General features: G+C 43.4%; 2 protein-coding genes across 4 annotated transcripts in view; both read right to left on the reverse strand.

Moving 5' to 3' along the window:
• On the reverse strand, window positions 1–13359 carry LOC114839482 (erythrocyte band 7 integral membrane protein-like). Its single transcript, XM_029120916.2, has 7 exons — window positions 13284–13359; window positions 9173–9279; window positions 4550–4622; window positions 4374–4456; window positions 4000–4203; window positions 819–953; window positions 1–612 (listed from the first exon to the last, which is right to left on the reverse strand). Exons 1-7 carry the CDS (start codon window positions 13324–13326, stop codon window positions 424–426), a joined length of 834 nt encoding a protein of 277 aa, XP_028976749.2. The 5' UTR covers window positions 13327–13359; the 3' UTR covers window positions 1–423.
• proser1 (proline and serine rich 1) overlaps window positions 12646–23733 on the reverse strand; it is a 23684-nt gene continuing 12596 nt past the window's right edge. Inside the window, exons 10-13 of one of the 3 annotated variants that reach the window (XR_003781930.2) lie at window positions 21535–22723; window positions 18798–18927; window positions 17723–18355; window positions 12646–13359 (exon numbers count right to left, since the gene is read on the reverse strand). Coding sequence is in view for 2 of the 3 variants with exons in the window: in XM_029120912.2 (XP_028976745.1) it covers window positions 18233–18355; window positions 18798–18927; window positions 21535–22723 (1442 nt within the window). In the remaining variant the exon portion in view is untranslated. Of the gene's footprint in view, window positions 13360–16704; window positions 18356–18797; window positions 18928–21534; window positions 22724–23733 lie in introns of those variants that run through there. The other 2 variants (XM_029120912.2, XM_029120910.2) reach the window with 2 other exon arrangements.

A 23733-nucleotide genomic window follows, 5' to 3' on the forward strand; every position in this document is an offset into this window, starting at 1 on the left:
TAATGTTTTCTATCAGACTCCCTCCATTGACAGCATTACTGCATTCACAAAAGATCTGACTCATTTTAATGTGAAATGTAAAACAACGCAAAAAGAAATTGACCAAAATCTTATTACAAGCATTCAGTACACTAACAGTTACAGTTAGTTAAGGGTTAAAACAAAAAGGGTCAAACAGTGATCTTAACTGACAGATGTACACTTCATTTGTACGCTGTCATTTAGCACAAGCTCTTATCCTGAGTGACTTACATTATGTGTATGTTTTCCCACTGTCTTAATTCCAACATCTCTTTCAATACAATCCAAACTAAAACCAATTATTTAAAAATTATTTCTACAGAATTTATGACATTTAGTTAAAACCTTTCCCAAAACCTTTTTCACAAGACATGAGTGGTTTATAGCTGACTGTTGATGACATCACTTCCTCATGAAGTGGCTGATGACATCCATGGGCAGAGGGAAGATGATGGTGGAGTTCTTCTCTGCAGCGATGGTGGTGAGGGTCTGGAGGTAGCGCAGCTGGAGACCAGACGGAGACTCTGAGATCACTAGAGACGCCTCCTTCAGGGCTCGGGAGGCGTTCATCTCCCCCTCTGCTGCTATCACCTAGAGGAGAGAGACAAGTTATAGAAGAGGTGTGGAAGAGATTAACTGTAGTTAAGAAACACATTAATATCAGCAATCACCTCTGTATGTGTGTGTGAGTGTGTGTGTGTATCTTCACCTCAGCTCTAGCCTCTGTGTGTGTGAGTGTGTGTGTGTCTCATCACCTTCGCTCTGGCCTGTGTGTGTGTGTGTGTGTCTCCCCTCACCTTCGCTCTGGCCTCTCGGCTGGCCTCTGCCTCTGCTGCCATGGCTCTCTGCAACTGTTGGGGCAGCTTCACATCCTTAATCTCCACACGCTCTACCATGATGCCCCATGGGTCAGTAGCCTCAGCCAGACTGGCCTACAAGGAAGGGGACATATATTACAGTAACACATTATTACAAAGCCCTATTATAACTCATCCAGACTGGCCTACAGGAAGGGGACATATATTACAGTAACACATTATTACAAAGCCCTATTACAACTCAGCCAGACTGGCCTACAGGAAGGACACATATATTACAGTAACACATTATTACAAAGCCCTATTATAACTCATCCAGACTGGCCTACAGGAAGGACACATATATTACAGTAACACATTATTACAAAGCCCTATTACAACTCAGCCAGACTGGCCTATAGGAAGAACGACAGAATAATGCTTTTATTGTTGCAGGGGACATCTATTGTTGTAACATCAGTCTACATACCCCCGGATGCTAGTGCTAAACAAGCGATGAAAGAACTAAAGGCTGCTATTAGCAAACAGCAGACGGAAAACCCAGATGGTGTTTTTGTGGATTTAAATCACTAAAATCTGAAAACCTTTTCCCAAATTCCACCAAAATGTCTCCTGCCCCACCAGAGGAGACAATACATTAGACCATGTGTACCCAAACATGGGACAGTCACATCATCGTTCACCATTCCTACTTCCCAAGTATTATAAGGCAAGCAACAATGCTTTTAGATCTGGCGATGCGGAGGCCTACAACTCATCCAGGGCCAACATGAAAAGGGGCATCAAGGTAGTTAAAAATGACCACAAACTGAGGATTGGAGAGCAGTTCAACAACAACTCAGAACCCCGACACATGTGGGAGGACAACCAAGCCATCACAGACTACTGGTCAAAGAGCCCCACCCCCACAGCCAGCGATGTCTCCATCACAGACGAGTTAAACAGGTTCTGCGCTCACTTCGACAGGGACAACAAAGATCCAGCCATTAATGCTGAACTCCCCACCAGACAACCTCCCCCTCAGACTAGCCATAGTGGAAGGGTCGTCTGCACTGAGCAGTGTGAACGCACTCAAGGCTGCTGGTCCTCATGGCGTCCCCAGGCATGTGCTCAGAGCATAACCCAGTCTGTCAGGTTAGAAAACTTCACTGCCTCCACCCTGATACTAAACACTGGTGTTCCACAAGGCTGTGTGCCGAGCCCTCTCCTGTACTCCCTCTTTACCCACTACTGTGTTCCTTTACAGAGTTCCAACACCATTGTCAAGTTTGCAGGCGACACCACGGTGGCAGGCCTGATCAGTGACAATGACGAGTCAGTCTACAGGGAGGAGGTCAAGTGCCTGGCTGCGTGATGCGCTGACAACAACCTGGCCCTCAACACAAAGAAAACCAAGGAGCTCATTATAGATTACAGGAAGTCTAAAGGCTGCATCCCCGCCCCAGTTCTCATCGATGGCTCTGAGGGGGAGCGTGTACAGCTTCAAATTCTTGGGTGTCCACATCTCCGAGGACCTCTCCTGGCCCCTCAACCCTGTTCAAAATGGGCAGGCGTTATCGCTCTGTTCTCGTACCAGCAGGCTCAGGAACAGTTTCTTTCCAGCTTCTGTAACCCTGCTGAACTCTGTACCCATCACTAATCACACCTACCCGCCCACCGCATAGTACTGCCTCTCAGGGACCCTGTTGCACTACTGCCTTGTACTATTGGATTCTGACACTGCTTTGCAAAGTCTGGTAAGGATATTTTTCAGTTGCTACATGTACACATCTACATCTGGAACCTCATTGCTTCTAACCCTGCATTTCAGTTCCACATGCACCTTCAATTTGCCTTAATTGCACATTCAGAATTGTCATTTTTACTCGCATTGTATCTATACATTCCACTGGTAATATACTTATACTTTATACTTGTACATTTTCTGCCCTCTTCTATTTGCACTTCTGGTTAGATGCTAACTGCATTTTGTTGTACTGTACTTGTACTGTTCAATTACAATAAAGTGTAATCTAATCCAATCATGAATCTAATCTATTATTACAATAATACTGCATTAAAAACCTATTTCACTTTACCAGACTTGCCCTCAAGATGGCGCCACTGTCTCAAATCTCTGAGCAGAGTTTGTGGGGCTCTGAAGTCTTATTTAGTGAGAGTAACCATTTCTAATAGCGTTATGGTGTTGTAGTTCACTGTTGGAGACCTGTTTGGACAGTCTCATTGTCTAGGTATAACCTTCTAAAGCTCAAGGTCTAATACCCCAGAAATCACCTTCCGTGTTGGGTATATAACTGGGGTGAATTGTAGCAGCAAGGTGAAAAATCTAAGAAAGCCTCACCATGAGATAGGGTGCAGGTCAGTCCTATAGCCTCACCATGAGATAGGGTGCAGGTCAGTCCTATAGCCTCACCATGAGATAGGGTGCAGGTCAGTCCTATAGCCTCACCATGAGATAGGGTGCAGGTCAGTCCTATAGCCTCACCATGAGATAGGGTGCAGGTCAGTCCTATAGCCTCACCATGAGATAGGGTGCAGGTCAGTCCTATAGCCTCACCATGAGATAGGGTGCAGGTCAGTCCTATAGCCTCACCATGAGATAGGGTGCAGGTCAGTCCTATAGCCTCACCATGAGATAGGGTGCAGGTCAGTCCTATTGCCTCACCATGAGATAGGGTGCAGGTCAGTCCTATAGCCTCACCATGAGATAGGGTGCAGATCAGTCCTATAGCCTCACCATGAGATAGGGTGCAGGTCAGTCCTATAGCCTCACCATGAGATAGGGTCTGCTAGCATAGTCTGTCAATTCCACTATGAGTAGTTAGCACAGATTTAGTAGTTAGCACAATTCCACTATGACCATAGCAATCTTATAAGATTAAACCTTCCTCCATTTCTCTTATATACAAACAGAACTGTTAATGATAACCTGCATCTCAAAATGGGACTCCTTAATGTAAGATCTCTTGCTTCAAAGGCAATTGCAGTCAACTCCATAATCAATGATCATCAACTGAATGTGATTGGCCTGTGTGAAACCTGGCTAAAGCCTGAATGAATTTACAGCTAAAGGAGACGTCTCCGGGCTACATAACCCACCTGGGCTCTTCTAAGTTTCTTTCTAGTAGTTGCTTGCTCTATATATTATTGGGCTATATACCTGCATACTGTGTGAGATTCCTTCACGGTCTGACAGCAGCTCTGCCAGGTTCTTGGTTCCCAGGACGTTCCTCAGGGTGGTCTGGGCCAGGAGTCGGGTTGAGTAGTTAGAGTTGGACACATTTGCCACGGAGGAGATGGGGTCACTGACCCGGAAGTACACGACCCCATCAACACACACCGTCACGGAGTCCTTAGTCAGGATCTACGACACACACACACACACACATATACACACACACACAAAGTAGGACAGAGATAAAGGAAGAGAGAAAGCCCACAGTGATGATGTCTAGAACAGTACTGAGTAATGTTACTGTACTTAGAGATTGACTGTGGGAGAAAATGGATGTCAGCCCTGGTTAGTGTCCCTACCTCCTGGGGAGGGATGTCAAATGACACGGTTCTCAGGTCCACTTTCACAAAGGAGTCAGTGCATGGCAGTACAAAGAAGATGCCTGGAAGACAGTTTATTATAGATATAGAACAATATAGACTGAATACGTGCACACACCCACCCACATATACAAATACAGTGTCTGGTCTCTTACCGGGTCCCTTGGCTTTCCGATCTGTAATCCGGCCCAGTCTGAAGATGACAGCCCGTTCATACTCCTGAACTATCTGTAATACAACACACACTATTCATGCTACTTACCTCTAAGTAGCATGACTTACTCATACCACTAAACTATCTAGACAACATAACACAGAGTTAAAACCCAACTCGTACTACTACACTCTCTACACTACATAGTAAAGAGTTAAAACCCAACTCGTACCTCTAAACTATCTGCACTACATAGAACAATGTCCGAAAGTAACTTCTTGGCTCACCTGCCAAGGGGACTGGTATTTGAAAATAATCCACCAGCCAAGAATATTTTTACCAGCCAAAATAATAAATAGCCTTTTTGTGTCACATACAGATACATTTTAGTACATTTCATTGAGATAACAAGGTATTATGTTGAGCATATTGGCCACACACAGAACAACTGTTTGAAAAAATTTCAATATCTTATTTTATCACAGACCATAGCAAATGCTTCATGAATTGAATATATTACAGCATAAAATAGTAAGATAGAAGTGTTGCTTTTGTTCTTTACAGGAAAACAGGAAAAAAGACTGCTGTGTGTAGAACTGAAATGGCTGATGAACCGTCTGTCTGATGAACTGTCTGTCTGATGAACCATCTGATGAACTGTCTGTCTGCTAAACTGTCTGTCTGATGAACCATCTGATGAACCGTCTGATGAACTGTCTGTCTGTTGAAACGTCTGATGAACCGTCTGTCTGATAAACTGTCTGTCTGATGAACCATCTGATGAACCGTCTGATGAACCGTCTGTCTGATGAACCATCTGATGAACCGTCTGATGAACTGTCTGTCTGATGCACCGTCTGATGAAACGTCTGATGAAATGTCTGTCTGATGAACCGTCTGATGAAACGTCTGATGAACTGGCTGTCTGATGAACCATCTGACGAACCGGAGGTATTGCTGTCTGCATGATACTAATCCATTGTACAGGTGCATCTCAAAATATTTGAATATTGTGGAATTTTTATTTCTTCCGTACTTCAAAACTAAAAGTGACACCTTCATATATTCTAGATACATTACACAAAGTGAAAAATGTCAAGCCTTTTTTGTTTCAACCTTTATGATTACAACTCATGGAAAAGGAAAATCCAGTATCGCAAAAATCCAGTCTCAAAATATTGGAATAAGAAATTCATAATACAGAAATGTCGACCTGAGAAGACCTCTACTCAGCTAAGGAACTCAAAACACCTGCAAAGCTTTCCTAAGTGGGTTAATTAATACACTCAATACTTGGTCGGGGCTCCTTTGGCAGGTGAATACTAGACATCGCCCTGATGACGCACACCAACCACTCCCACCTGGAACAAGGCAACACATATGTATGGATGCTGTTCCTGGACTACAGCTCTGCATTAAACACTATTGGGAAACCTCACCTCCTCTGCACTGACCCTGGGCACTGGAGCCCCCCAGGGCTGTGTACTCAGTCCCCTCCTGTACTGCCTGTTCACACATGACTGCGTGGCCACACACAGCTCCAAAATCATCCTTACATTTTCAGACGACACCACAATCCTGGGTCTCATCTCCAACAACGATGAGACCGCTTACAGAGAGGAGGAAAAGCACCTGGCTTCATGGTGCCAGGACAACAAACTCTCACTCAACATCTGCAAGACTAAAGAGATGATCATGGACTTCAGAAAGTGGCGGTGGGGGGGGGGGGGGGGTCATGCCCCCATACACATCGATGGAGCTGAAGTTGAGAGAGTCTCGGAATTCAAGTTTAAGTTTCTCTGTGTGTTCATCAAAGATGCATCAAACTTGGCAGTGAGAATAACCCAAAAACTACTATACATCCAGAGGAGACTCAAGAAGTTTGGCATGTCTGTAAAAATTCTCACCAACTTCTACAAGTGCACCACTAAAGACATCCTCTCAGGCTGCATTACTGCCTGGTGCAGCAGCTGCTCTACTGCAGACCAAAAGTCCCTCAAGAGGGTGGTGAAGTCTGCAGAGAAGGTCATCTCTCCTCCATGCAAGGCATTTACTATACACAATGCCTGAGGAAAGCATGGAACATCAAAGACTACAGCCACACAGGCTATGGTCTGTTCACACCGCTGCTGTCTGGTTGACACTACCGGAGCATCAGGACGCACACATCCAGACTCACAGTTTTTTCCCTCAGACCATAAGGAATTTCAACTAGCAACACTGATCCATGATCATACTGATCACATGATCACATTCCAAATGCTCTGATGTCTTTCTATGTACATTCAATACACATAGAATATATATAGAATACCCTTCATAGCCATATTACATGCATATTATACTAATAATACCATTCATAGCCATATTACACTCATATTATAATATTCAATACCACATTGTTCATATTCCCCATCCCACTCATTTTCTATTATTTTATTGCTGCTAGTTTACATTGTTATGTATATTATTGCTATACTTCCAATATTTATAAAATTCAATACTTCTACCCATATTGTTCATATTCCCCATCCTACTCTTTTTAAAATTGCTGCTAGTTTACATTGTTATGTATATTATTGCTATATATTTTTTCTTTATATATTTCCAATTTTTACTACGTAGATGTCGTGTGCCATATAACAAGAACTTCATTGTGCAGGTTGACAATGTGTTATTCTGTGCATTTAATCAATAAACTTTGATCTTGAACTAGAAAAAGGCTAACAAAATCCACAACAAAAGCAGTAATGAATGACAGTACATACAGTGGGGCAAAAAAGTATTTAGTCAGCCACCAATTGTGCACTTAAAAAGATGAGAGGCCTGTCATTTTCATCATAGGTACACTTCAACTATGAGAGACAAAAAGAGAAAAAATCCAGAAAATCCCATTGTAGGATTTTTAATGAATTTATTGGTAAATTATGGTGGAAAATAAGTATTTGGTCAATAACAAAAGTGAATCTCAATACGTTGTTATATACCCTTTGTTGGCAATGACAGAGGTCAAACTTTTCTGTAAGTCTTCATAAGGTTTTCACACACTGTTGCTGGTATTTTGGCCCATTCCTCCATGCAGATCTCCTCTAGAGCAGTGATGTTTTGGGGCTGTCGCTGGGCAACACTGGCTAGGCCACTCAAGGACCTTGAAATGCTTCTTACGAAGTCACTCCTTCATTGCCCGGGCAGTGTGTTTGGGATCATTGTCATACTGAAAGACTCAGCCACGTTTCATCTTCAATGCCCTTGCTGATGGAAGGAGGTTTTCACTCAAAATCTCACGATACATGGCCCCATTCATTCTTTCCTTTACATGGATCAGTCGTCCTGGTCCCTTTGCAGAAAAACAGCCCCAAAGCATGATGTTTCCACCCCCATACTTCACAGTAGGTATGGTATTCTTTGGATGCAACTCAGCATTCTTTCTCCTCCAAACAAGACGAGTTGAGTTTTTACCAAAAAGTTCTATTTTGGTTACATCTGACTACATGACATTCTCCCAATCCTCTTCTGGACCATCCAAATGCTCTCTAGAAAACCTCAAACGGGCCTGGACATGTACTGGCTTAAGCAGGGGGACGCGTCTGGCACTGCAGGATTTGAGTCCCTGGCGGCCTAGTATGTTACTGATGGTACCCTTTGTTACTTTGGTCCCAGCTCTCTGCAGGTCATTCACTCGGTCCCCCCGTGTGGTTCTGGGATTTTTCTCACCGTTCTTGTGATCATTTTGACCCCACGGGGTGAGATCTTGCATGGAGCCCCGGATCGAAGGAGATTATCAGTGGTCTTGTATGTCTTCCATTTTCTTATAATTGCTCCCGCAGTTGATTTCTTCACACCAAGCTGCTTACCTATTGCAGATTCAGTCTTCCCAGCCTGGTGCAGGTGTACAATTTTGTTTCTGGTGTCCTTTGACAGCTCTTTGGCCTTGGTCATAGTGGAGTTTGGAGTGTGACTGTTTGAGGTTGTGGACAGGTGTCTTTTATACTGATAACAAGTTAAAACAGGTGCCATTAATACAGGTAACGAGTGGAGGACAGAGGAGCCTCTTAAAGAAGAAGTTACAGGTCTGTAAGAGCCAGAAATCTAGCTTGTTTGTAGGTGACGAAATACTTATTTTACAGAGGAATTTACCAATAAATTCATTAATAATCCTACCATGTGATTTCCTGGATTTTTTTTCTCGTTTAGTCTCTCATAGTTGAAGTGTATTAAATTACAGGCCTCACTCATCTTTTTAAGTGGGAGAACTTGCACAATTGGTGGCTGACTAAATACTTTTTTTGCCCCACTGTATTGATGGATACACTCTCAGCCATTATGCAATAACTTTTCTCTTGTAGACAGACCACACAAAAATCTACAGGTTTGTAGATTTTACAGGAAACACAAAGAGGAGCTGCTTTGGACAAATTAAAATGTCAAATTTTGGCAGTGGAGGGGACAGTTGGCCCATAGCTCAGACATAAAAAGCAACATAGCTAGAACTCTTAACGCCGTTCCCTCCACACGGACTGAGAACTTTGAAGGATCAAACCAACTACACAAAACATGAATTCTGGGTTATCTAGGGACAGGTGTCATATTTCCACATGCACGTCTCTGTTTCAACTGGTCTTACCTTGATGCAGAACCAGATGGTCAGAGGGAACAGCGTGAATGTTAACAAGCTAGAAAGGATCACCAGAAACCAGCCACAAACACCCAGGCTTCCTGAACTCACTTCAGCTAATGGAGACAAAGAACGAGTGATTGGGGAGATACGAGAGAAGTATCATTGTTAGTGTATAGCTTTATTATTACAGTTGTTGTTCAATGTATGCAATCTGTCTCAAAGTGATGCTTTTCTGACATTTCACTTACCAAGAAATTTTCCAGAAGGCCCATAAAAGTAATTTTTTTCAAACAATCCATTATTCAGCTCTGTCCCAGTCTGTGGCGTTACTAGCATCGTCCAAATTCATGAATGGAAAGGGTTTGTACGGCAATCGCAAAGCTGCATTGCAAGCCAAAAACTACTCCAAAATACTTCAAACTACATCCAGCAATCTGTCAATGTAGCATTGATTAATTAAACTGTACACTGATGAAACAGCCGGCCTAATTGGCTGAATTTAAACTGGCACTAGCAAACCATTTCCTAAAGCCACCATACACAGCTTTTGTTCTTCGGCAGTGATGTCAACGAGATGAGCGTGAACTTTTACCTCAACAAGCTATGTGAAGAAAGGTTGCTTCGCCTAGCTTTTTAAAATTGCTTCTAGTATATTATTGCCATATCTTTGCTTACTACGTAAATTATTTTATTTTTATTTTTATTTATCCTTTATTTTACCAGGGGATGTCCCATTGAGATAATCAAATCTCTTTTACAAGGGAGCCCTGGGGCAACAGTTACACAAATTACACAGAATCATAGAAACAGTCACAACAACAAAATTAATTTACAAAACATATGAAATTATTAAAAATAACATAAAGGGGTTATTTAAAACATGCGCATTGTTCAGATTTGGATTGCCTAAGTAATTGTTTAAAATGTTCAAGTGGGATAAAAAAAAAAAAAAAAAAATGTCGCATGCCATGTAGCAAGAATGTCATTGTGCAGGATGACGCTGTGATATTCGGTGCATTTGATAAATAAACATAGATATTTTGGATTCCCTTTGTTCAGTGTCAACTACTGCTTGCACGTTTGCCTGCTCGTGGAGCTTGAGTTAATTAAACTCTACCCGCTCTGCAATTGGGAAAATACCTCTGCTTCTCCCGAGTTGCATTGTTGGAGAATCAACAGATTACCTTCGCCAACAAGACATATTTACAATGCTAATAACGTTAATCACTGACTGAGACAGAGCTGAATAATGGATTGTTTAAAAAAAACGAAAAAAAAAAAAAAAAACTCTATGTGTCTGAAGGACCAACTGGGATTAAGAGGACTGTCACCAAAATATGATTTTGGACGAACTATCCTTTTAAATGCTTGGGCAACCAACCATGTGTCAATAAATCACATATTTTATTGAAAAGGAAGAGAGAAATAAAGTAGTACATTGGCATTTAATAAATAACATTTAAGAAAACAAGGCATAACCATTTTTTGGCAGACAGGGTTGGGTAGGTTACTTTTTAAATGTAATCTGTTTAAGTTACAAGTTACCTGGCCACATTTGTAATCCGTAAAATCAGTTTTTGATTACTCAAACTCAGTAATGTAAACTGATTACTTTGAATTACTTTTAGATCACTTTAATATTAAGAGGCATTAGAAAACAAATAGGAAAAGACTACAACCAATCAATCAATGTTAAAGTTTACATAGCTGGCCAAAAAAAAATGAATTTGCATTTTACCTTATGGTTATATACAGTGCATTTTGGAAAGGGTTTCTAAACCATTGCTTACTATTTCAATATGATTGGGCTATATTTCTACATATGCTAATCTTCCAGAATCTGGCTGTTTATCTGAACATAACCCAAAATCAAAGGATGTTAGCCAATTCTGTTTTTGTGTTTTATTCATGTTTTTAATAGCATCAAAACATTAACTGTCAATTTATCAAACAGGGTATTATCATTGCTGTATTTAAATATTAAGATATCCATAGCTTTTCGCGCGTACGCTAAATCTGCAGTAGTCTGATGTTTTGCTCCACAACCACAAACATTGTCAAAACGTTGCTAAAGCCCCAGGCACGCGAATGTACGTTTGCAATCGTGAAGACCAACACACAAATTCATTCTGCAATGGATTTTAAAAATGCAAATTAAAGAAATAAACTGTGATTATACACCTGCACTTTTAGCTTAAATTAAATGCGTTCAGCAGGCAATGATAACCAATAAACACAATTTTCTTAGATGCAAAGCAAAAGCAGGATCACATGGCCTACCTGTATGGACAGAGTTGAGGTAGCTGTGTCAAATGAAAATCATCATCCTTTGGCAGAGTGCTTCCCAACACATTTTCTCCTCAAATATCGTGATAAATTCCTTATAATGTTCTTTCTTTAAGGTATAGCGCCACGTTACAGCTATCTAACAAATAGTTGCCTAATCTTCTAAATCTAAACAATTCATTTCAGAGTTGTTCAATGAAACTTCTGGCTGTGTTGTTCGGGTGCATTTGAAAAATAAACCTTGAAACTTCAAAAATATATAACACCAGGTAGGTATGGAGCTACTTTTGTTTCAATAAGAACAAACAGAAGTATTTGTATTGCACACAAAATAATTGATATTGAAAGCAAACATCAACGTATTGAAATAAAAAATATATATATTGCAAATAAAATATTTTGAAGGGCGAAAACAAATGTATTAAAAATGAATGCAAATCATTATTTGAGAGGAAAGAAAAGCCAAAAGCATAATTGTTTTAACGCAATCGCATTATCAAGGAAAAATATTTCCTCTCAAATAATGATTTGCATTCATTTTTAATACATTTGTTTTCCCCCTTCAAAATATTTTATTTGCAATATATATATTTTTTTATTTCAATACTTTTTGTTGATGTTTGCTTTCAATATCAATTATTTTGCGTGCAATACTAATACTTCTGTTTGTAATAAATTTGTTTCCGCCTTTCAAAATACCTTATTTGCAATTTATATACTTTTTAGTTGATGATTTGCTTTCAATATTAATAATTTTGTTTCCAATACTAATAATCTTGTTTGTTCTTATTGAAACAAATGTAACTCCATAGGTAGGCATATCGCCTATCATTGTTCCGAGAAAGATGAGTAGAGTGGATAACTAAATCACATTTTATATGGGTAGGCTTCTATTATCATAGTTACACTTACTTTTTACCAATTAAACTAGCGCTTCATCAGTCACTTAAAGGCCATATTTGCTTGCATGATCACACAACTGAGGCGCGATTGTTATTTTGATTTAAATAACGATGTTTATAAAACATTATATAAACAAATCACACAGGCAAGATGTCATAATTATTTCGAGCACCTATTCTTGTCGTGCACGGTGCACCTATTCTTTTTGAACTAATCCAAAAGTAATCCTATTAGTATCTGTAATCCGATTACAATATTTTAGTCGGTAACGTAAAAGATTACAATTACTGTTTTTTTGTAATCCGTTACATGTAACTGATTACTTGTCATCCGTTACTCCCCAACTCTGTTGGCAGAGGATAGTTTTTTGGAGAAACGGAACTTGGATTTGAATTGCTTATGTCCATATGCTGCTTTCATTGTATAAAGAATATCTACGGGTACAATTATCCATTCCACTGCAGTATAGTGTACAGCACTAAAACAAAGGCTGTAGAGGTAGAACAGCTAATAGTAAAATTGTATGCAATCAAGTCTCAAGTCTTATGACCGTTACTGACAAAGACATTTAATACGGAATAATAGGCAAAATAATATTGATAATAATACTAATGGAAATACCCAGAGGCTTTTCGCTACTCACGCTGACCACCCTTTTACCTCCATCCATAAAAGGTATGAAGGTGAATATTATGTTGAAGGTGCAATATGAAATAAATTTCACCTTATTGAGATCGCACACATTATGTAATGTCACCTTATTTCCTTAGAAAAATACTGCTATGATATACAGTGTATATTATATATATAATGCCCGATTCGGGAATCTGGTAAATTATTCAAATGTAAAAATTGAAAAGCAAGAATAAGTTATAGAGCATAAGAACATACAAGAGAGATATCACAGACTTATCAGTCATCAGGTCACCTTTGGTTGAGGATTGTTTGGCATAAATGCTTTCCATTTCCATTCACCTGCTCCTGATCTCTGCCTTGACTGAAGACTGTGTGAGACAGGGAGAGCATGTTTGTGAGGTTTGTATAAAGTATCTCAGTCTATTGGCTGGTCTCTGTGAGGGTGTGGCCTCAGACATGTGACATCACCCAGGGTACATCACCTTCCTACACCAAGACAGCTGATTATACATGCTTTCATTTCATATTGCCTAGACTGCTGTAATGCTTTGTTTACATGCTTTAGCAATAAGTCCCTAGGTAAACTCCAAGTTGTACAGAATTCAGCTGCCAGACTCCTTACAAGGTAATCAAAGTCTCATATAACCCCAGTGTTGGCAGCTCTACACTGGTTACCGGTGAATATCAGAGTAGATTCAAAAATTCTACTCATCATTTTTAAGGGACTAAGTGGTCTGGCACCTGATTACATTAGTGACATGCTCAACCCATACTGCAATACCAGGCCTCTCAGATCATCTAGACTGAAAACTAAAGGGAACCGGGTCTTTTCTATATGGGCCCCTGGACTCTGGAACAGCCTACCACAGAATGAGATGCTACGTCAGTGCATTCTTAGAAATATTACATAAAAACTCAATTTTACAAGATGGCTTTAACAAAATTAACCAATATTTTATCTTTGTGAATTTATATTTTGTTTATTGGCAAATATTGTTTGTATATATATTTTAATGTTTTTCTATTTAATTGTGTGTAAAGCACTTTGTGTAACTGTGCTAGAAGGGCTACACAGATAAAGTTATTATTATTCACTATCAGATAAAGGTTTACACTGATCCTTTGAGGTGTTGCTGTAAAACCAAGTGGAGTCTTGAGACCTGCGGTTGAGGTAAACATATTTAAATGTCACGGAATTATGTAGTTCCATGCAAATGCGTACAAACATTACGGATCATTTCCCATGATCCCACAGGAAATACAGGAATTATATTTTCATTTGATGATACAGTTCATAATATTATCCATGTACAGGCGATACAGTACAACATGTGGATTCTATAATGTCAAAACATAACAAATGCCTACAACTATAACAGTTCCTATTCTCTTTGCTTTTGTTATAAACCCAGCCAAATAACATCTTCCTACAGCTAATTTGCCTGGGGACATTATTCAGCAGCCAACCAGCCTAGACTTGGCGAGTCAAATATGTTCAGCATTTGCACAGGACATACACACCTCATATTATGGAATAAGGGAGTCCAACCAGAGATCGTGAGAAAAGACAAGTACATCTTTATGAAGCTCCAGGGCATACAGTATTAGACACACAGTTCATTATGGTCAAACTAACAGTTATAAAAGCTATATTACATGTGGACAGACTAACATCCGTTCAACAGGTTTAACTGAGTGAACCCCTCAGACAGACGTCAACCTATTCCCTAGTTCCTAGTTCCTGTTTGGGTCTATAGTAGTGTACTATAAAGGAAACAGGGGGACATTTGGAACGCACAGGTTTCTAAGTTTAACCAGAACACCGTCACACGCGAAGACCCGACCTTGTATAATCACCTGCCTGTCGAAAAAACATATGTTTAAAAAAAAAATGGATTTCATACTATTGAGCTGTACAGATTTACACACATGTTAAAACAGGAACACACACTCCTTAACGTCACACACTCTCAGAAAGACACACAGGGTAATCGTGTAACAGTTCTCAGATGCACTTTCCATCCCATTTTCCCCATTAATGGTTAAGTTTAGGACTACAGAATTGCAAGCTGACCCTCAATCTAAACCGAAGGCAAACGTAACCTTGGAGTAGAGCTCAGACGTGCAAACCTTTGACCTTCTAGTACAGCCAGGTCAACTGACAGAGTATCGTAAAGTAGTTACTAATGGGACAAGAGGAATGTTTGAATATGAGATACATACACTGCTAAAAAAAAAACAAGGGAACACGTAATCATCATCATAGTATAACACCAAGTCAGTCAAACTTTAGGGAAATCAATCTGTCTAGTTAGGAAGCATAAGTGATTGTGAATCAATGTCACTTGTTTTGGTGCAAATGAAAGTGACAACAGGTGCACTGGAGAGGCAACAGCAAGACAACCCCCAAAAAGGGAATGGTTTTGCAGGTGGTGGCAACAGACAATAATTGTCCCCTTATCCTTATTGACGGATTCTTCTCTAGTTTAGCATTTTGATAGTGTCTTGTCACTACTGGTAGCATGAGGCGGTACCTGCAGCCCTTTCAGGTTGAACCGGCAGTCCATCTCCTCCAGGATGGCACATCCATATGTTCTGTCACAAGAAGGTTTGCTGTGTCTCCCAGTACAGTCTCCAGAGCATGGAGGAGATACCAGGAGACGGGCCGTTACACAAGGAGAGCTGGACAGGGAGGTAGAAGGGCCTCCACCCAGCAGCAGGAACAGTATCTGCTCCTTTGTGCGAGGAGGAACAGGAGGAGCACTGCCAGAGCCATACAAAATGACCTCCAGTGGGCTACTGGTGTGCATGTTTCTGACCAAACTGTCAGAAACAGACTCCATGAAGGAGGCATGATGGCCCGACATCCTCCAGTGGGACCTGTGCTCACAGCCCAGTACCGTGCAGCTCGACTGGCATTCGCCTTAGAACACCAGAATGAGCATGTCCGCCACTGGCGCACCCATTCTCTTAACAGATTAGACCGTGTTCACCCTAAGCACACATGACAGACGTAAAAGAGTCTGGAGACGCCGTGGTGAACGTTATGCTGCCTGCAACATCATCCAGCATGACCAGTTTGGCGGTGGGTCAGTGATGGTCTGGGGAGGCATATCCTTGGAGGGTCACAGACCTCCACGTGCTAGCCAACAGTACCCTGACTGCTGTTAGGTACCAGGATGAAATCCTCAGACACATCATCAGACCTTACGCTGGTGCAGTGGGCCCTGGGTTCCTCCTGGTGCAGAACAATGCCCGACCTCATGTGGCCAGAGTGTGTAGGCAGTTCCTGGATGACCAAGGCATTGATGCCATTGACTGGCCCTCACATTCCCCAGACCTGAATCCAACTGAGAACTTCTGGGTCATTATGCATTGGTGCATCTGATGCTGCCAAGTAACACCACAGACTGTCCTGGAGCTCACTGATGCCCTGGTCCAGGTCTGGGAGGAGATCCCCCAGGACACCATCCACCATCTCATCAGGAGCATGGCCAGACACTGTCAGGAGTGCAAACAGGCACCTGGGGGCCACACACACTATGAGTTGGGGGCCACACACACTATGAGTTGGCGTGATGAAAATCACACAAGTTGGAACAGCCAGTGATTTCAATAGTTTACTTTGATTTTCAGTGTGAGTTTGAATCCAGCCCTCAATTTGTTGGTGATTTTGGTTTCCATTGACCGTTGTTACATCATTTTGTTCACAAGCAATTACACAATGTACAGTGAACATTTTGATCTTTAATATATTGTGTTCATCAAGACCCGATGTGTGATTTAACTGTTCCCCTTCATTTTTTCAGCTGTGTATATATACTTACACACATGCACACGCACACACACAAATGCACGCGCACACACACGCGCACGTACGCACGCACACACCTTATTAGGTAAACCAGGTCGTTAACACAAATAACCAAATAGTGATCCAATATATAAAGCATGCAGACACAGTCACAAGGTTTAGCTGTTGTGTAACCAAACATCATAATGGGGAAGACATGTGACCTAAGAGAGTCTGACCGTGGTGTATTTGTTGGTACCAGATGTGGTGGTTCCAGCATCTCAGAAACAGGTGACCTCCTGGGATCCTCACAGAATTCACAGCGATAAACAGAACACCCGGCTAATGGGAGAGGTCAGAGGAGTGGCCAGACATGTTCAGGCTGACAGAAAGGCCACACATACACAGATCTCTTCACAAGAGTGTTGTGAAGAAGGGCCTGTCTGAACGCACAACATGTTGAACCGCAACGCAAAAGACGACCACGCTCTGTACCTAATAAAGTGGCCAGGGAGAGTATAGAAGGTATATAACCTTGTATCCTCATCATGGAAAAACACAACATTTTCACTACATGAAGAGAAACTGATCCAACAGCGTGATAATACAGTACAGTCCAGGTACAAAGACCCATTTTTAACTACAATACCCAGAATGCATCCCAAACAGAACCCTAATCCCTAAGTAGTGAGCTACTTTGACCCCAGGCCACCGGGTTCTTGGGAAAAGTAGTGTTCCACAGAGGAGAACAGGGGGTCGTTGAATAGCAACACCAGTTATCATCAGGTCAACCTTTGACCCTCTGCTCATAGTGATGGGTCATCAGGTGACATGGTCCTGACAGAAGCAAAGCTTCTCTCTCTGCGAGGAACCCAGACTCAGTCACAACCCCTATTGTTGACAACGGGCTACCGTGACAACCGCAGCTTTCAACATACCAGGTCAAATCACGTCCGGGTCGTTCTGTGGGAAGGTTTGTCTTTGAATACAAGTCTCCTTCCAGGTCCTCTGAGAATTCATAGACAGGAGGACTGAATGATCAAACAGAGAGGAACGTCATTCCCTGGACCACGTAGTTCTGTGAACAGTTGCACTGGGCGGTCCTATGAGCTGACCCCAAGTTGCGTTTCAGTGTCAGAACAAATGTGTGTGTAAGATCAAATTTGAGTGAGATGAGTGTATGTGAGTGTTGGAGCGGGTTTGTTTGTGTGCGCATCTCTGTTATGGGAATTGTGTGTGTGTGTGTGTGTGTGTTTGTGTGTGTGTGTTTGCCACTTCCAGCCCAGTTGGGAGGGGTGCAGGCCTGTGTGTGTGTGTGTGTGTGTGTGTGTGTGCCACTTCCAGCCCAGTTGGGAGGGGTGCAGGCCTGTGTGTGTGTGTGTGTGTGTGTGTGTCACTGCCAGCCCAGTTGGGAGGGGTGCAGGCCTGTGTGTGTGTGTGTGTGTGTGTCACTGCCAGCCCAGTTGGGAGGGGTGCAGGCCTGGCTGAAGAGAGAATGGCTGACCAGGTCCGGCGCCATACGAGCTGAACCCGTTGGGCTGCGGAGAAAAACCCTCCAAAGCAGATTGGGCCTGGAACACACAGGAGAGAGACAGTAAGAGAAAGATAGAGAGACAGTGACAGACAGTGTGAGAGCAAGAGAGAGAGACAGAGACGGAGAGAGCACATTTTTATTAGAATATTATTTCAACCGGGAGAACTGGATTCAGGCCAGAGACTCATTTATAAGTGAGCCCTGCAATTACAGGCATCACAAGCAAGAAATAAAAAATCAGAAACCAATCTTGATCTTTAACTTGATCACCAGTTCAGTTATATGTCTTTTAAAAGACAACTTGTCATCAAGCCAGACACCAACACATTTATCGGAATGAACTAGGTATTTCATGAGGTTAAAAAGTTTCCAAGAAACAAGCAACCAATTCCTGCCGACGCTTCTACTGCGCTAGTCATAAATAGAAAACAAAAGAAATGGTGATTGATTGTGGTTTACATATTGGTGTGTGTTTGTACCTGAAGCAGAGCAGACTGCATGGCAGGGTTGTGTAGTTGAGAGGGAGACGGCGAGAAACCGGGCATCCCAGGGAAAGACAGCAACCCAGGGAATGCAGAGCCCCCCGGAGGCTGGAGGCCACTAGACAACCTGGGAGGAGAGATTCAGACAGGAGTGTTGGGAACATTAGAGATGGTTCAGGTCTCTGTCGTTTAACAGGCGTTCTGAAGGGGTCCTTGGAAGCCATGCGACGTTGTAATTGAAGGAACCAAAACATTTTAATTTTACGTTTATTTATAGTACACAGCATAAATGAGTACACCCCTTCTGCAACCTAACAAAACCTGCTATTTCTCTTTGGCAATAAGACATTTGCGTTTCGAGCAAATCTGGTGTATCAGTAACCAATGAAAAAAAAGCTGGTGCTATTTAAGGGCAATTCATCAGCAAACAAGCCTGTGGCACCATCAGGTGTAATTCAAAGAGTTGTAATTCATTGCCAATTAAGAGGGGTACATGACCCATTGAATCACTCTCTGACTTGATGCTGACAATGGCACCAGAAGGGAGAGAAATGTCTGGACAGCCAACCAGAGAATAATGTAGATAGAGGTTTTGGTTTTTGCCCGTATGAAACTGTGTGTCTAAGGTAGCACACATTGGTTTCCTGCACAGCTCAGTTTGTAGAGCATGGTGCCATCAGGTTTGTGGGTTGGGGTGCCTCCGGGGACCAGTATCAGTATGTGTAAGCACCACCTGAACTACACAGGAAACTCACATATATATTTTTCTAACATTCTTCTATTTATTTTAGTCAATTACAGAGGGTCAATTGAGAAGCTGTAGTCACCTCAAAACAGTGGGAAAAACAAGTATTTGATAACCTGCAAAATCGGCAGTGTTTCCCACTTACAAAGCATGTAGAAGTCTGTAATTTTTATCATAGGTACTCTTCAACTGTGATAAAAAAAAAAAATCCAGACAATCATATTGTATGATTTTTAAGTAATTATTTTGCATTTTATTGCATGACTTAAGTATTTGATACATCAGAAAAGCAGAACTTGGTACATATTTGGTACAGAAACCTTTGTTTGCAATTACAGAGATCATACGTTTCCTGTAGTTCTTGACCAGGTTTGCACACACTGCAGCAGGGATTTTGTCCCACTCCTCCATACAGACCTTCTGCAGATCCTTTAGGTTTCAGGGCTGTCACTGGGCAATACGGACTTTCAGCTCCCTCCAAAGATTTTCTATTGGGTTCAGGTCTGGAGACTGACTGGGCCACTCCAGGACCTTGAGATGCTTCTTACGGAGCCACTCCTTAGATGCCCTGGCTGTGTGTTTCAGGTCGTTGTCATGCTGGAAGACCCAGCCACGACCCATCTTCAATGCTCTTACTGAGGGAAGGAGGTTGTTGGCCAAGATCTTGCGATACATGGCCCCATCCATCCTCCCCTCAATACAGTGCAGTCGTCCTGTCCCCTTTGCAGAAAAGCATCCCCAAAGAATGATGTTTCCACCTCCATGCTTCACGGTTGGGATGGTGTTCTTGGGGTTGTACTCATCCTTCTTTGTCCAAACACAGCGAGTGGAGTTTAGACCAAAAAGCTGAATTTTTGTCTCATCAGACCACATGACCTTATCTCAATCCTCCTCTGGATCATCCAGATGGTAATTGGCAAACTTCAGACAGGCCTGGACATGCTCTGGCTTGAGCAGGGGACCTTGTGTGCACTGCAGGATTTTAATCCATGACGGCGTAGTGTGTTACTAATGGTTTTCTTTGAGACTGTGGTCCCAGCTTTCTTCAGGCCATTGAACAGGTCCTCCTGTGTAGTTCTGGGCTGATCCCTCACCTTCCTCATGATTATTGATGCCCCACGAGGTGAGATCTTGCATTGAGCCCCAGACTGAGGGAGATTGACCATCATCTTGAGCTTCATCCATTTTTTAATAATTGCGCCAACAGTTGTTGCCTTCTCACCAAGCTGCTTGCCTATTGTCCTGTAGCCCATCCCAGCCTTGTGCAGGTCTACAAACGTCCTTACACGGCTCTCTGGTCTTGGCCAATGTGGAGAGGTTGGAGTCTGTTTGATTGAGTGTGTGGACAGGTGTCTTTCATACAGGTAACAAGTTCAAACAGGTGCAGTTAATACAGGTAATGAGTGGAGAAAAGGAGGCCTTCTTAAAGAAAAACTAACAGGTCTGTGAGAGCTGGAATTCTTACTGTTTGGTAGGTGATAAAATACTTACGTCATGCAATTAAATGCTAATTAATTATTTAAAAATCATACAATGTGATTTTCTGGACCTCTACATGCTTTGTAGGAAAACCTGCAAAACCGGCAGTGTATCAAATACTTGTTCTCCCCACTGTATTTGTGTTGCTTGCATTATACAACTGTATGGCAGGATTGAGGAATTTACTAATTAATTTTGAGTCATGTGGAACAAGTGCTTTGAAAGACTAGTTCTGGCCCACCTCAAGTCCTGCCTCCCCCCAACACTTGATCCCTACCAGTTTGCCTACCGGTCGAACAGGTCTACAGAGGAGGGCCAGGGTCAGGGCCAGGCCACCTCCAACATGAATTAATCCCCATTAATGTTTCAATAGAAATGCAGAGGCATATGGACATAGACTGAGAAAGCGGGATGTTATCCATCTAATCCAGCGCACACGCACACTCACCCGCACACTCACCCGCACACTCACCCGCACACTCACCCGCACACTCACCCGCACACTCTTACCCAGGCTGGAAGTTGGAACTGAAAGCTGAAGCAAAGCCCGGTAAAACTGCAGAAGACGAAGGGACTCCTGCCGCTGCCTGGAGGGGGGCAACGGACGCCACTGATGCCCCGGCCCCCGGGGGGAGACCCATGAAGGACGACAGGACCGGGCTGCCCGGACCGCCCGAACCGCCAAACCCTGGAAAACCTCCCGGGCTGGGCCCTGGAGCCAGTCCGGTGAAGATTGAGGGGCCGGTGGTCAAACCCAACCCGAAGGGAGAGGCCCCGCTTGGGGCTACATTGTGGGTCAGCCCTGGGTAGGCCATGGAGGTCTGGGGGTGGGAGGCGGGGGTCATGGATGACAGGGACGACGGGATGGACATGGTCATGGAGGACGGAGGGAAGGGGGAGGATGAGGAGAAGGGGGAGAGGCCTGGGTAGTGGGGCGGAGCAGGACTGGAGGAGAGGGCCTGGGGGGATCCTGAGGGGTGGGCCAAACCCAGGGAGCGGGCAAGGGCCGCAGACCCACCGGGCATCACCAGGGAGCTGAGGGAGGGGGTCCCTGCACGGGAAGGGCCTTTAAAGGCGGAGGGGACTGGGCTGTTACTGCCACTGCCTGTCCCCCCTCCTGCTCCACCATGCCTGGCCAGTGGGCCACGATGCTGCTCGCTGTACAAGGACGCCTGAGACTGGCCCGACAGGGCTGGGGAGGGCTTGGGGCTGGGGGCCGAGCCGGACGGGGTGAAGCTGCGGATCACCGACGCAGATGGGGCAGTCTGGTGTGGGGACAGGCCCGGGAAGGCCGATCCTGTTTGGGAGGTGTGGTGAGGGAGACCCATGAGGGTGCCTTGAGGGAGGGTGTCAGGGAGAGGGGTCCTGGGGGCAGGGTGGGGCCCGGGGGTGCCACAGGGGGTATTTGAGGGGGTCTGGGCCTTAATGACAGAGGGTGTGGTGGGGGGCTGGTGGGGGGAGCCTGACAAGATGGGGCCTCCCTTGATGACAGAGGGAGAGGGGGCAGGGGAGGGAGAGGGGGCTCCTGGGTTCTGGGAAGGGACCTTGCCAGGGAAGACAGGGCTGATGGGGGTGGCAGGAGGGGGCTGAGAGGGAGAGGGCTGGGGAGGGACAGGGGTGGAGCTTAGCGGAGAGGGGAGGGCTGTGGAGTTGACCCCTTGGACGGGGTGCTGTTGTTGATTGGCGGGTCTGGCGTAGCCTAGAGGCAGAGAAAGAGATACAGAAATATTAACACAAATGTGAACATAACTAGTTTGGCACTCGATCGGTTCGTGCTAACATTTCCCTCCTTGCCACTCCTTGGTTCTTTGCCAAACATTGTGGGATGTTAGTGTTACCCGGACAGACAGAATATAGGAAACACTTTCACACTACAGAGGGCAAGCAAACGTATCCAGGTTTCTTGACAAAACCACAGGTAGAGCCAATTAGAGGGACTGATGCAGGACCAGCTTGGAGAGCTGATGGTTAGGTTGGAGACGGTGAGGTCTGCTGTTTGTTTGAAAGCCTTTAGTTTAGACATTTGACGTTTCTTTAATAACTTTATTCATGTCATCATCTGAGCTTACCCTGAGTATGGTAAGTTGCTGTTTTCTGGGTACAAGATTCAATGCCTGGTAGCATAGCCAATTTCTCACAGACACACCCATTCATTCAGCAATTAGTTTCATAAATTAGGAAAACAGTAGGCTAGGGATTAGTTTTATTAGTTAGCATGAACAGTTATTGGTAATATAACAGCTAGCACAAGCAGGTTTGGGTCCCATATCTCTTGGTAGTGCCTTATGGAGACAGCTTCTATGGCACAGGTGTCAAACCGGTTCCACGGAGGGCCGAGTGTCTGTAGGTTTTCGCTCTCACCTTGTACCTGATTGATTAATGAGTTCACTAATTGGTTAATTTCTACCCCCACCTGGTTGTTCAGGTCTGACCTGGGAACCAATTTAAAGGAAAACCCAAAGACCTGCAGACACTCGGCCCTCCGTGGAACCGGTTTGACACCACTGTTCTATGGGGATTGCAAGACAATGACAACAACAAAGCTGGCAAGACAACAGCTCTGGAAAAAGGTTATCATCTTACAAATTTTAAGTACTTCCTTTAACAGGTGGACCAAAAAAGAACAAGAGAGAGAGAGCACGCAAGCAGGAAGCAGCCAGAACGCAAACAACTATAGCCCAGCAACCCAATCCATCAGCCAGCCTGCCA

Source organism: Esox lucius, chromosome 7 (genome assembly GCF_011004845.1).
Source record: "Esox lucius isolate fEsoLuc1 chromosome 7, fEsoLuc1.pri, whole genome shotgun sequence".
Lineage (NCBI taxonomy): Eukaryota > Metazoa > Chordata > Actinopteri > Esociformes > Esocidae > Esox > Esox lucius.

What these genes read in the sequence shown, in the direction of transcription:
- LOC114839482 (XM_029120916.2), bottom strand. Translation starts at nt 13,326, where the DNA reads ATGGAAATGGAAAGCATTTATGCCAAACAATCCTCAACCAAAG. An exon ending in TCGGAAAGCCAAGGGACCCG is followed by an intron (nt 4,457 to 4,549) that starts GTAAGAGACCAG and finishes ACTGTCTTCCAG; the next exon opens with GCATCTTCTTTGTACTGCCA. An exon ending in TTGACATCCCTCCCCAGGAG is followed by an intron (nt 4,204 to 4,373) that starts GTAGGGACACTA and finishes TGTGTGTCGTAG; the next exon opens with ATCCTGACTAAGGACTCCGT.